The 13,736-nt window shown below is 41.8% G+C and overlaps 1 protein-coding gene across 2 annotated transcripts in view; it reads left to right on the top strand.

Annotated features, from left to right (window-relative positions):
- The first annotated feature begins 7,100 nt into the window (after positions 1-7,100).
- Positions 7,101-13,736, top strand: part of LOC138757832 (serine/threonine-protein phosphatase 2A catalytic subunit beta isoform) — a 35,873-nt gene continuing 29,237 nt past the window's right edge. Inside the window, exon 1 of one of the 2 annotated variants that reach the window (XR_011353921.1) lies at positions 7,101-7,442. Coding sequence is in view for 1 of the 2 variants with exons in the window: in XM_069925790.1 (XP_069781891.1) it covers positions 7,341-7,442 (102 nt within the window). In the remaining variant the exon portion in view is untranslated. The remainder of the gene's footprint in view (positions 7,443-13,736) is intronic. The other variant, XM_069925790.1, reaches the window with a different exon arrangement.

Raw genomic sequence — 13,736 nt, 5'->3', positions numbered from 1 at the left:
TTTTTGATTCCTTGTATGCCTCCTTATGCTTTGATGTCTCTTGTCGGCCACAATTGTGTCATTTTTTTTCCCAATCTAATATTTATTTTTTGAAATGTACCTGCCCTGAGCCTTCCTTATTTCTCACAGAAACTCCAGCCATCGCTGCTCTGCCATCCTCCCTGCTAGCGTGCCTTTCCAATCAATTTTGGCCAGTTCCTCTCTCATACCTTTGACATTTCCTTTATTTCACTGATGCATTGATACCTCTGATTTTAGTTTCTCCCTCTCAAACTGCAGGGATAATTTTATCATATTATGATCACTGCATCCTAAGAGTGCCCTTACCTTCAACTCCCTTATAACTCTGGTTCAATACACAATACTAGATCCAGAATTGCCATTTTCTTGGTCAGCTCAGCCAAAAGCTGTTCTAAGAAGCCATCCAGAAGGCATTTGATACATTCCTTCTCTTGGGATTCAGTACCAACTGTTTTATCCAATCAACCTGCAAATTGAATTCTCCCATGACTTTTGTAACATTTCCTATTTGCATGCCTTCTCCATTTCCACATCCTGCCTATTGGTTGGAAGCCCATATGCAACTCCCATCAAGGTCTTTTTTTTACCTTTACAAGCTCTTAATTCTATCTACAGAGATTATATATATTCTGATCCAAATGTCTCCTCTCTCCAAATTATTTAATTCCATTATTAACCAGTAGAACCACCCCCCCCACCCCCCGCTTACCATCCTTTCCCTCCAATATACTATGTATTCATGGCAATTTCGTTGCCAGTTGTAGTCTTCTTTCAGCCAACTTCCAGCGGTACTACCTTGTTTCTTATTCTGTGGGCATTTAAATACAAGACCTTTACTGCTGTATTCATCATCTTTTTTCCAATTTGTTTCCAAAGCACTCCTTTAAATCCTTAATCTTACATTTAAATTTTTGCTCTTTCCTTCTTCACTATCTCACTACACAGTGTATTTACTAGCCCATCTTCTGCCCTATTCAATGGGTCTGTCAGGCAGTATTTTCCCTTCAGCAAACTATCTGGTTCTCATCCTCCTGCCAAACTAGTTTAACCCTTCCCCAACAGTTCTAGCAAACCTGTCCACCAGGTTATTAATTTCCCTTCCCGTTTAGGTGCAACCCATCCTTTTTGTAGAGGTTCTTCCTTCCCCAGAAGAGATTGCAATGATCCACAAATCTGAACCACTGCTCCAACTCTTCAGGTATGCATTCATCTGCCATAACTTCCTATTCTTGTCCTCACTGGCGCAGGGTACAGGCAGCATTCCAGAGATTACCATGGTTGAGGTCCTGCATTGTAACTTCCTTATTACTCCTTATCTTCCCTCTTCGGGACCTCAGCCCTTTTTCTATCTACATCATGGGTACCAATGTGGATCATGACATTTGGCTGTCTCTTGCCTCTTGAGCATGATTATAAATCACCACCTCCCCACCCAGCCTCCCATGATCCAGAGTTCCTCCAGCTCGTTTCCTAACTTGGTCTTTAAGGGCCTGCAGCTGGCTGCAGGTGTAATAATTAGGGACATTTGTAATTTCCCACATGCTGCAATTGGAGCATGCCACAGCATGACCTACTCTGTTTTATTACAAAAAGATTTAACAACTTTTCTCAGCCTCTGCTGGCTGAAGCCTCTCAAGCCAAAACCTCCAACTCACCTCTCCTACACTGGGCCTCTCACACACTGATCACTTCAATGGCCACTCCATTTGTGCCTGCTTTACTTTTGTTTTTCCTACTAATGATTCACAATTAAATTGGTCTGTTAAACCACTGAGCCCCATGAATGCTCCTTTTTTAAATTGCTCTCCCCAATTTGTATGTAACTCTTTCTCCTTGCAAATTGATTACGTCCACATTGATGTTTTTTTTCATTATGTTGTTGTCATCAATGACTCCAGTCATGCATAGCCAACATGATATATAACACCACATTCAGAAACATCTGTAGGTGTTATTTTTTTAAATTTTTTAAGTTCATTTGATGGGAATACACATTTGATAGTGTTTGTGTTAGTGTTTTATTAAATAATTTCCTTTCAAAAAACAAATAGCTGACACTGAGAAAGTCTATAATTTTAAGTCATCCATTCCAGTCTACAGAAATTAATACATGCACACACAGGCACACATACACATTTTCAAAACTTGAACCCCCACTTCTAGTGTTCCTAGAATATCCAAGTTACGACTTTTTTCATTGTTATTAAAAAAAAACTCCGTATCAAAGCTCGGGACCTTGAAAGTAATTAAGATGGCATAGAAGAAAGACGTGTGTTCCACCTTTCCCCAGCTGGATTATTAAATATTCAATTTTAAAAAGTATAAAAGTGGTTAAAAATAATATTTACAGTTTTTTGAGTAACAGTGATTCATCATGGCTACAAACGTGAAGAAATCTAAAACTCTACTTCAGAAGAAAATACCATATAAAAGTGTAAATAATCTGAGGCCTACTTGTACAGCTGAATCCACGGAGTCATTGTTGGGAGTCTCCAAGCATCAGAGTACTCCTGCCCATTCAAGCTTGACCTCGGCGCCAATCCTGCAGTCGCAAGCTGGCGCCGGCACTCTTTTGAGTTCGGTCATAGCCGAGCTGTGCACACGGGTGGCCTGACCAATAAAGGGGCCCACGACATTGCTGGGTGGCCCAGGGACGCACAGTGCAGCGTCAGAAGGACAGCCCTGTCCATCCGGAAATTCTGCCGGGCATGCGCAGAGCATCCTGGGTCTGTGAACTTTTGGAGAAAATGTGGGCTGTGGGGGAACCCGAGTGCTGGTGCTCCGATGAGGCCAGGATGCCAGCGTCAAGTGTCCAAACCCGCAGCCGCACAGTCAAAGGACCTATGGTGACTGAAGGTGAAGAGGAACTTACCTGATTGGAATTTGCCCAGGAGGACCCTGCAGTTAAAGAAGGTGGACTTCAAAAAGTGGCTATGGAATCTGGATTGGACTCAGTGTTCACTGTTTTGGAAGGGATTGCTTTCCAAATGGATAATATCTCAAAACAAATGTCAACTCAAATAACCCAAGGATTTATGGATGTGAAAACAAAAATGAGTAATTTGTCTGAAGAAATGTCAACTATGAAAGAAGAAATGACTGTAGTTAAGAGTGATATTAACAGATGTATAAAATCTGTTGCTATTGTACAAAATATATTTTTTAATTGAAACAGCTTTTCCTGAATGTCAAAATCAGGTGGAACACAATAAGGAAAAAATAGAAAAAGTGGAAGGTTCTTTTGTAGATTGGGGGATTCAAAGAAGGGATTTATTGAAGAAGATTGATTCATTGGAAAATCAAAGCAGGAGAAATAATGTGAAAATAGTTGATCTTCCAGAGAACTTTGAAGGTTCTGATCTAATAAAACTTTTTAAACATTGGATCCCAGAGGTATTGGGTAAAGAGTTTTTCCTGAAGGTTTGGAACTGGATCGGGCTCATATAGCGTTGAGGAAAAAAACACTTCCTGAAGCATCAAGATAGAGAAATTATTTTACAAATGGCAGTACAGAAAGTGTGGCAGAGTTAATCCCCGTTGATGATTCAAAATAAGTGTCTTTTTATGCCGATTTGAGTCAAGAGGTTATTAGAAGACAACGGTAATTTAATTCGGCTAAAGATGTCTTATGGCGAAAGGGCTATAAGTTTGCTTTTCGTTATCCTGCAATTTTGAAGTTTTTTTATGGAAACTTTCAATCTCAATTTTTTGAGAATGATCACGAATTGCGAAGAAATGGGCAGTTTTCACCATCATCTCCTAAGAGGAGGGTAAACGGAAGTGGAAATGGGAACAGGAATGGGTTTGGAAAGAATGGTAGGAATGGAAAGAAAGAAGAGCTGACATGAAGTCTTCTTGACATTGAAGATCTGGAACAATCATTGGGCTTGTAATCAATGGGTTGAACATATTTACTATATTTGATTGTTCTTAATTACATAATGAATATGTAGCTGGCTGGGGAGGTGGATGACACTGAAAGCATTGACTGTTACCATGTAGTTTTTAACCCAAAATAAACTTTATTCACAATAAATTATTTACAAAAGGAAAGCCAGTCTCTTCCCACCCTTAATGTTGCATCCATACATTACCATTATGGTACATTTACATTCAATCCTCTTCACACCATTATCACCACTGTGGCATTTTGTCTCCTCTCCCTCCTCCCCCCCCCCCTCCCCCACACTTTGGTGTTTGAGGGGCTTCCCCTTAGTTTCAGCCTCTCAGTGCCCAGTAATGGGAGAACTCTAGACTATGGTTCTTCCCCACAGCATCCTCAAGTTGGCTGCACCAATCCCCACTGCCTCCCTCAGCACATACTTCTGTAGCCTGGAAGGTGCCAGTCACCAGCATTCCTGCATTGACATCTCCATGTACTGAAAGACCAACAGGTTTTGGGCAGACCAAAATGTATCTTTCATCGTGTTAATGGTCTTCCAGCAATTCTGGGTGTCTGACTTTGTTTATGCCCCCAGGAGCAGCCCATAAATCAGAGTCATCTGTCAAGCTGCTGCTGGGGATGAACTCTCACAAAGACCCTTACATCCTTCTTCACACACTTAGAAAATCTACATTTTGCAAAGAAGTTGGCAACTGTCTTCACTGTATTTTGCAGACAATGTGCATGGTGGCTGATGTTCCAATTGTATAGGATGGATCTGACCAAGAGGGCTTCTCTCACCAGCAGCCAGGACAAATCCTGGTGATTGTTCATGAGCACTGGCAATGAGGCATTCCACCTGATGACCTGTATGGTCTGCTCAGAGAACCACCCCCCTGGATTCATTGAGTCCTCATCTCTCAGTTTCTGCAGTGTTCCATGTTGACCACTGCCTGGTAGTCTTGTGGACAAAGTTGTTGGTCTGGAAAAATAAAGGATAGGTGGTGTGGCAAAGTCCAGCTGACTGGGACATTGCATGACAATGGAGCCAGGCCTATCCTTCCCAACACCTGGGACAGGTAGAACCTCAACACATCGTGGAACTTGGTGCCTTCATACTTTATTTCCATGCACAGCCTGATGCAGCTGCACAGGAAGGTGGTCATCAGGATAAGGGCCACATCGGTACACCCTTGCCCCCATTGACTGACGACTTGTACGTGGCAACCCTTCAGACCCTTTTCATCTTGAATCTCAGATCCCTATATTAACTGGTTGATTGCTCTGGTGACTGCCTAGGCAGAGGTGTTGGGGATGGGCCACACCTGTGCCACATATAGTTGTACTCAGGACACCTCACACCTGATGACCAGGTTCTTCCCTGTTATTCAGACCCTATCTCTGGTAGACTTTTGTGATCTGCTTTGACCAATTCTTGTTGCATGCTTGACCCCTTCAAACCAGATCCCCAACACTTTCAGGTAGTCTTATTTAACTGTGAAGGAGATGGTGGACCGTTTGGACCAGTTAATGAAGAGCATTTCCTCCCTCTTCTTCCTGGCGCCTGATGCAAACTCAAATTTGCCACAGATGTTGGTCTATCTGTGGACCAATCATGAGTCTGAACAGAAGATGGTGATGTTATCCATCAGTGCCTCCACTGCCTGGTAACATCATTGCTCACATGCTCTCTCCTTCCTGATGAATTTGGCAAAGGAATGTATGCATCACACAAATAAGACTGGAGAGAATGGGCAACTGTGGGAAATTATTTGCTTCCTACCCATTGATTTGGACTGTACATATCAAGCCGTTTAATACAATTTTGGATTGTGCCCACCCCTGTCCTGCACATAGGTAATGATATCTCTGAGTAGCAGGAGGCTGTCAGAAATTTTCCTGCCCAGAACCATGCAGGTTTGGTCTGGGTGGATCACTTGCCCCAGAGCAGACTTGACTCAATTGGTGATGGCTTTGGATAGGACTTTTCATTGACATTTATCAATGCTATGAGTCCTTTACTGCTATTGAGCCACAGAAACCAGACCATTTAGGCCTTCTAGTCTGTGTCAATCATTATTCCTCTAGTAATATTGCATGAAATTGCGTTCTGCCTTCCATAAGGCAGACAGAGATGTGGTGGTACTGCAGGGGGAAACTTCTGTACCTGCAGGAGTGTAAGGGGACAGGACAACACCTGGCCGGCTGTCAATCAGTTGGACTAAATGGATCAAGCCCCACCAGTTGGGTGTCAATCACCCTCTGGGCTATAAGGCTGCGCCGGCCTCCAAAGGCCTTACTCAGAGTTGCTGCAGCCACAGCAAGGCTGGCTCTGTGGAAGTCTTTGTTGTACAGTGTTTACCTGTGTGTGTCTGATTCTGTACAAAAAGACTGTTATGTTGCCCAGTGCCCCTTATGGTAAGAAAGAAATAGAAGCAAAACAGAGTCCTTCAGAGTCACTGCGTCCAGTGCTCCTGCAGCCACACAGACTCCTGATAAACCGATTGACATCCTGAGCTGCAGATCTAAACTTCTGGCATGATTGGGAAACCTTCAGAGCCCAAGGCGCTTCAGGAGCCCTTCTTGGCCTCAACACACGGTGACTACAGAATTTTGTGATTTACTGATGTTATGCCAATGTACGGATCTATATGCAAATTAGAAATAATTTGATTTTAAATTTGAACAGGGTTGCCTGTATGTCTAGTTGGCAAATCTGGTAACCCAAGTCCCGGGGGAGGGAACTGGACCGGGATGGGGAACAGAACTGAGCCACTGAAAGATGCACGGTATTGCGGCGGGCAGAACCAAGCCGAGAAGCAGGAGTCTGCGACCAGTCTCTTCCCTTCCTGTTTGTTCACTCAATGCACCGACCAGCTTCCCCCTTTTTTTTGGACACATGAAGTCCTGTGATTGCACAAAGCCCGCGAAGTAACGAAATAAACCGAGAGAGCAGCTACCCCGGCGTAGGTGCATAACGAAGCTGAGCACCACGGAGGGGAGGACACCTCCCGCTTGGTGGGGGGGGGGGGGGGGGGGGGGGGGGGAGTGGGCAAGGGTGCAGATGCCAGTGCGTTGACGACAGGAGCGCGCGCCGGCTGGCCTTTGAGAGGCAGGGCCGCGCGGTTTTTTTTTGCGCGCGCGCTCTCTTTCCTTTCCTCAGACCAGCCCCCCCCCCCCCCCCAAATCGCCCTTTCCCCCAACCGCCGGGCGGCGCCGTCAGCGCCCACGCTGCGACAGCGCGGCCACGGGGTGCGTGCGCGCGCACACGCCGATCCTCGCTAGTTTCTTGACTGGCCGACGCCGCTGAGCTCTCGGGGGTTTCGGCATCCATGTAACTTGTTCATCGCTGCTGTGAAAGGCCGACCGCTTCTCTCTCTCTCGTTGCTTTCGACCTTCCCCGCTACCACCACAACACACGGAGCGGACGGCAACCATGGACAGCAAGGCGTTCACCAAGGAGCTGGACCAGTGGATCGAGCAGCTGAACGAGTGCAAGCAGCTAAACGAGAACCAAGTGCGGACCCTGTGTGAGAAGGTGAGGGGGGGACTCGAGGCCGGGGTTTGAGCTGGACTGAGGCTGGGTGAGGGGGAAGGCGCACGGAGCCAACTTTACTACGGCTTAGTCGCGCTTACCCGGCCACACACTGTGGTAGGCCTCGCTAGGCGCCGCCACTTCCGGCAGCAGAAGGGTCAGAGGGCAATCCCCGCCGGGCACGAGCCCCGGCCCTTTCTTTCTCCACCGCCCGCCGCCAGGCACGAGCCCCGGCCCTTCCCGCCCCCCTCCCCTGCCGAGCACGAGCCCCGGACCTTCCCGCCCCCATCCCCCTCTGCGGGACACGAACCCCGGCCCTTCCCGTTCACCCCCACCCTTTCTAAAGATTGGCTTGATACTATTTGTTGTTTGTCTATGGCAGAGGCAGCCTGACCTACTGAGAACTTGCAGATTTAATGCTTTTGTTGATATTATGGTCGATGTGGTACTCTGTAAATTTGTTTTTCCTTTTTGATGCTGAAAATTTAACTCTTTCTATGTGGATAATGACTGACCTTTTGAATATTCCTAGCTTTTTCTATTATATATTTGCAGTATCCATTTGTTATTTTGTATTTTTGTCTTTTTCAATAAGTTTAACGTTTCAGAATAATGGCCCTGAAGAAGTGAAAAATCTGCAGCTTTAAAATGTTTTTTTTTTCCAAATGTTCCAATTGTGATGCAAGACTTTTGGCCTGAAACTTCAGCTCTATTTTTTTTCCTCCACAATTTCTGTCTCACTTGCTGAATCTTTTATCCAGCAACTTTACTTTCACCTCTTAAAGATTTGTGGCTTTGCTAGAAAAAATGTAACTTGTTGAGCTCACTTTTCTTATTGCAGTTTGAAAGCTTATTAACATTTTTGTATATTCACTCTATTTGTACATTTAATAACGTCGACATACTCTCTTCCAATTTTAAAATTAATTTTAAGCATACAAGAAAGAAACGTAATATATAGACTGTTACAGATTATAAATCAAATAGATATACATAATAAACAAACAGTAATTGATTCCCCACAGTTCTATTGTTTATTCTAAACTTAAAAATTAATCCTGAACTAAATAAGTAGCCTGACCAAGCCCCCCCCCCCCCCCCCCCAACCTAATAGTAGAAATTAGAAATTGGGATGTCTTAAAACAATAAAATTCAATAATAAACAAGAAAATGTTCTGTAATATAAACAAAAATTGTTGACATGAAGGGAAAAACAATGATAAAACATTAAAGCTAATTTAACAATCATACCGGGCACACATTCTATCAAACTTAATATCAGTATCAGTCATAGCACATCTAATCTCTAAATTTAAATAAGCTAAAGTTTGGCACATCCGCTGGTCACGGGTAGGAATTGAATCTTTCCACCTAAGCAAAATAGATCTTGTGAATGCAACAACATGGAGATTGGACGATGACCGATATATATATATATATATATATATATATCCAAGTAATGCTGTAATTGGACCACATATTCTTTTGAATCATCAGAAACTGCAGCAATTTAAACCATAGTTCCTATGCTTTTTAAGATTTGTAAAATTAGTCCCTTATGCCTTTCCATTGATATAAGTTACATGAGTCTGAATACAGGCAGAGAATTCCACAGATTCACTACTCTCTTGGAAAAGCAGTTCCTCCTCAACTCCTGCCTAATTCCACTTCACCAAATACTGAGACTATATCCTAGTACTATTCACACCTACCAGTGGAATTCCTGGATCTATCTTTGTCTGTCTTATGGCAGACTAATGGCAATTAGGTGTAATATATTTGTTTTATTACATGAGAATAAATAGTTTCTAATCTTGTGTTTCTACAAGATTCCCTCTCGTCCTTCAGACAAATGTAATCCCAAGCAATTCAACATTTCCTCTTTGGCCAACCCCATCATCTACAGAATAAACCTGCTGAACTGACTTAATCAACTCCAAAGCCAGTATATGCTTTCTCAAGTAAGAAGACCAGCACTGCACAGGTGTGGCCTCACCAGTTGCAGCAGAACCTCTGTACTCTTAAATTCAATCCTTTTAGCAATAAAATCCAACATTTTATTTGCTTCTTGATTATGTTTAATCTGCAAATGAACTTTTTTGCAATTCTTGCCCGTGCACTCCCCAATTCAGGCCCGTGCACTCCCCAATTCAGGCCCGTGCACTCCCCAATTCAGGCCCGTGCACTCCCCAATTCAGGCCCGTGCACTCCCCAATTCAGGCCCGTGCACTCCCCAATTCAGGCCCGTGCACTCCCCAATTCAGGCCCGTGCACTCCCCAATTCAGGCCCGTGCACTCCCCAATTCAGGCCCGTGCACTCCCCAATTCAGGCCCGTGCACTCCCCAATTCAGGCCCGTGCACTCCCCAATTCAGGCCCGTGCACTCCCCAATTCAGGCCCGTGCACTCCCCAATTCAGGCCCGTGCACTCCCCAATTCAGGCCCGTGCACTCCCCAATTCAGGCCCGTGCACTCCCCAATTCAGGCCCGTGCACTCCCCAATTCAGGCCCGTGCACTCCCCAATTCAGGCCCGTGCACTCCCCAATTCAGGCCCGTGCACTCCCCAATTCAGGCCCGTGCACTCCCCAATTCAGGCCCGTGCACTCCCCAATTCAGGCCCGTGCACTCCCCAATTCAGGCCCGTGCACTCCCCAATTCAGGCCCGTGCACTCCCCAATTCAGGCCCGTGCACTCCCCAATTCAGGCCCGTGCACTCCCCAATTCAGGCCCGTGCACTCCCCAATTCAGGCCCGTGCACTCCCCAATTCATGCTGCAGTGTATCACCATTTAAATAATTTGATCTACCATCTGTTCTTCCCTGTTGTTATTCAACTATTGAACAGACCTCTCCTAAGTAAAATAATGTTGTTTTATTTTCTGCTGCCTATTGTAATTTAGAATCGGTTGACCAGCCCAAAGAGCATACAAAAAAAAGTTGTTCACTTTATCTCAGTATACATGACATAAAGCAATTTGATTCATAATTAAATATCTATTTTCTTTTTTTTATATTATTAATTTAGTACTTCACCATGAACCATGTCAACAACAATATATACAAATATTAATCATTAAAATATACACATTGGTGTTTTCTTTTTTTTCCCCTTCCTCCCACCATCCCCACCCCCATAATGTAAAGCAAGAAATAAAAAAAGAAAAATAAATAAACAATAAAAGAACACAAAAGAAAAGAAAGAAAAAGAAATCGTGACGTCCAAAATTACATATTTAAATATTTTTGTATTTGTATCTTATTGCTTTAAGAGATGGAGGTCTGAAATCAGCGGTTTCTAATATATTTTATGTATGGTTCCCAAATTTGTTCAAATAAAGGATATTTGTCTTTTAGATTGTAGGTAATTTTTTCTAATGGAATACACTTGTTTATTTCTATGTGCCATTGTTGTATTTTTGCAAGTTTCAAGTGAATCTTCCGCCATTGCCCTTCAAATTGTTCACTTCTAGATCGTTATGTTGCTGTATAAAATAATTTATTTTACAAAAAAATTGAATGACCTACTGAATCTTGCTCTTACCCTTTTCTCCTCTCAGAAGAATCCCACATTCTCGGATGTCTTCAAATAATGATCATTGTACCCTTATCCCTGTTGCTGTTATATAAATCTTATTCTACCCTGTCCAAAATGCTTCATTCTTAAAATATATATCCTAAGTAATCAATTAATTATAAGAACATAGAACAATATTTTCTTACTTTGTAATGTTATCTTTAAAAATCCATAATGCTTCACCTATTCTCACTAGAAGTATCTTATGGTACAATGTGATAGTAGCTACATGAATCATTGTCCCCCAACACCCTTGGGTTGAAACTGAAATTATAGTAATTAAATGGTTTCCTGTAATTTATACTGATGAAATGAATTTTATTTAATATTTATTTTGGCTATCATTTACATTTTGTCCCTAGTTTCTTGTTTTTCTGTAACTGCATTGGAGAAAGCGTGGTCAGAATTTCTCCAGGATGTTGAGACTATAAATGCTGGAAACTAGCAAAAAGCAAGCTGCTTGAGGAACTCCATAGGTATAACAAAATTAGTGGAAATAAAGGAATTCTGATTCAGCAGATCAACCCAAAACATTGACAATTCCTTCCTCTCCAAAACTGGTTAAATTCCTCCAGCAGATTCATATTTCAAAAACATGTTGCCTGGATTAGAGGACATCAGTTATGGGGTGAGATTGCTTAGGTTGAATTTGTTTTCCCTGCACCAAAGGAGACAGACAGGTCACTTGATAAAAGCGTACAACTTTTTAAGAGACATGGTCAAAATCTTTGCCCTGTGATGGCGTATCAAAAACAAGGCAGCTTAGTTTGAAGGTGAGAAGAAGTTGTTTTAAATGGGATCTGAGGGGCAAGCTTTTCTTTCTTGATATCTGGAACACTGGCTGTGAAGGTGGCAGAATTGCATACAATTACTACCAGGGGTGTGTGGTGTGGGGGGGAGATGAGAAGGTATATGTAAAAGGCATTTAGACAAATATTTAAACTGGCAAGACTTGGCAAGATACATTACTAATGTATCTAATGGTATGAATGTAGAGGAGCATAAAGGCCCTATTTTTGTGCTGTATGACTGATTCTATGGCAATATCTTTCAACTGAACACTCATCCATTTGTTAGTTAGAATGTGACTCTATGGGTTATAATGGTGGAGTAGAAGGGGGAAAAAGCTCGAACGAAGCACATGATAAAGCTTAGGGCAGATTATAACTGGTTTGTGCTGCAGGCAAACATTTCTGAGAACTAACGTTAGAGAGTCTTTATAAAAACCCTTGCAGCTGGAAATAAATACTTCATTCAGTTTATCTGGGAAGATTGAGACCCAGAGTGAAAGGGTAAATGTTTAAACCAAACTATAATCAAAGAAACTTATTGCCCAGTGCTATCTGTGAGAAATTGCCAAAGTAGTTTGCCTTTTTTTCTGTCACATCAAAAAGATCAAAGTGTTTAGGCATGTTTTGAATTTCAGTATGTTTAATTTCTGGACAGTTGGAAGTTATTTCCAAGAAACTGATCACTTTTCTAGAAAGTACCTTCTGGGTCATGTTTAACTGATTTACTGCTGTTTATTTCTTTTGGAATGTGCTCTTGCAAACTTGATCCTATGCCTTTAATTGTAAATGTTGGAAAGACAGAATTTTGAATATGCTATGAATAATTCTGTAAATTGTTGGTCTTTTGGGGTATTTTTATTAACAAATTTATTTAAAAATAATTTGAATGATTGGCATACTTTATTCTGTGTATATATTTAATGTTTTGTAGAATTATATACAGCTTGTTTCCAGCCTGTAATAATGATGACTAAATGACCTTCCAGGCCTCTTCTATTAAAATTCTAAGAATATTTACAAATCTCTGGCTGATTGTGCTTGGTGTTAGTGAGTGGAAAAACAAATTCTCTTACTTTTGACTGATTGAGATGTGTAGCTTGTATTGAAAGTCACAGATATAAACTATGAAGTGCAGGGTGTTATCATGACTGGTTTGTTCAAAATTTAAAAAAACATAGGTGCCACAGAGAATATAGATTATCTATGTATTATTTCAAGTTGACGTACATAATATTAAACCAAAAATATAATTCGCAGGAACACTTATGTAAAGGACTCTAAAATCTCATGGCTTTATTTACCAGTCAACCAGGATATGTGTGCATTCTGGATTGACAAACAATTTGATGATTAGGGAATATTTTTAGAATCATTACATACCAGTATTATCAGGAAATAATTGTGAATATCTTTTTGAATTGCAACCAAGCATTTTGGAAGAAAGAGCTTTTCTTGTGTGTCAGCTCAAGTTGTACATTCTGGAGGCTATAACTCTGCTTTGTTACCAGTCAAAAAGTATGTTTTCTTTAATGCTGGGGAAGAGAAATTATATTATAATGGTATTGAAATGAAATTAAGATACAGGCATTAGTACAGAGAATCATTATCATCTTTCCCCACTTTAACTGCTGTATAACTTACTGTGTTTTGTATTTGTTTAAATGGACTTGTGTATTTCTAAGGATCTATTCAATATTGTTTACATCTGCTTCAGATGTTAACATGCCAATCAGTAGAAATGATACAATCTGCACGAATACACAGAGCAAAGAAATTATCTATGAATCAACACTGAGCCTTGCATCTGCTTTGAACCATTTTGATCTTAGTTTAATTGCATGGTTTTAGAATTACTGCATTCTACTATAAAGACAGGTTTGATAAATTCTAAAGCATTGTTGCACTTTGTGACATGCAAAGCCTTCCGATAGCC

The sequence above is a fragment of the Narcine bancroftii genome, chromosome 3 (genome assembly GCF_036971445.1).
Source record: "Narcine bancroftii isolate sNarBan1 chromosome 3, sNarBan1.hap1, whole genome shotgun sequence".
In the NCBI taxonomy this organism is placed as follows: domain Eukaryota; kingdom Metazoa; phylum Chordata; class Chondrichthyes; order Torpediniformes; family Narcinidae; genus Narcine; species Narcine bancroftii.
The sequence above is the reverse complement of the archived record's forward strand: the minus strand, read 5'-3'. Positions and strand labels throughout refer to the sequence as shown.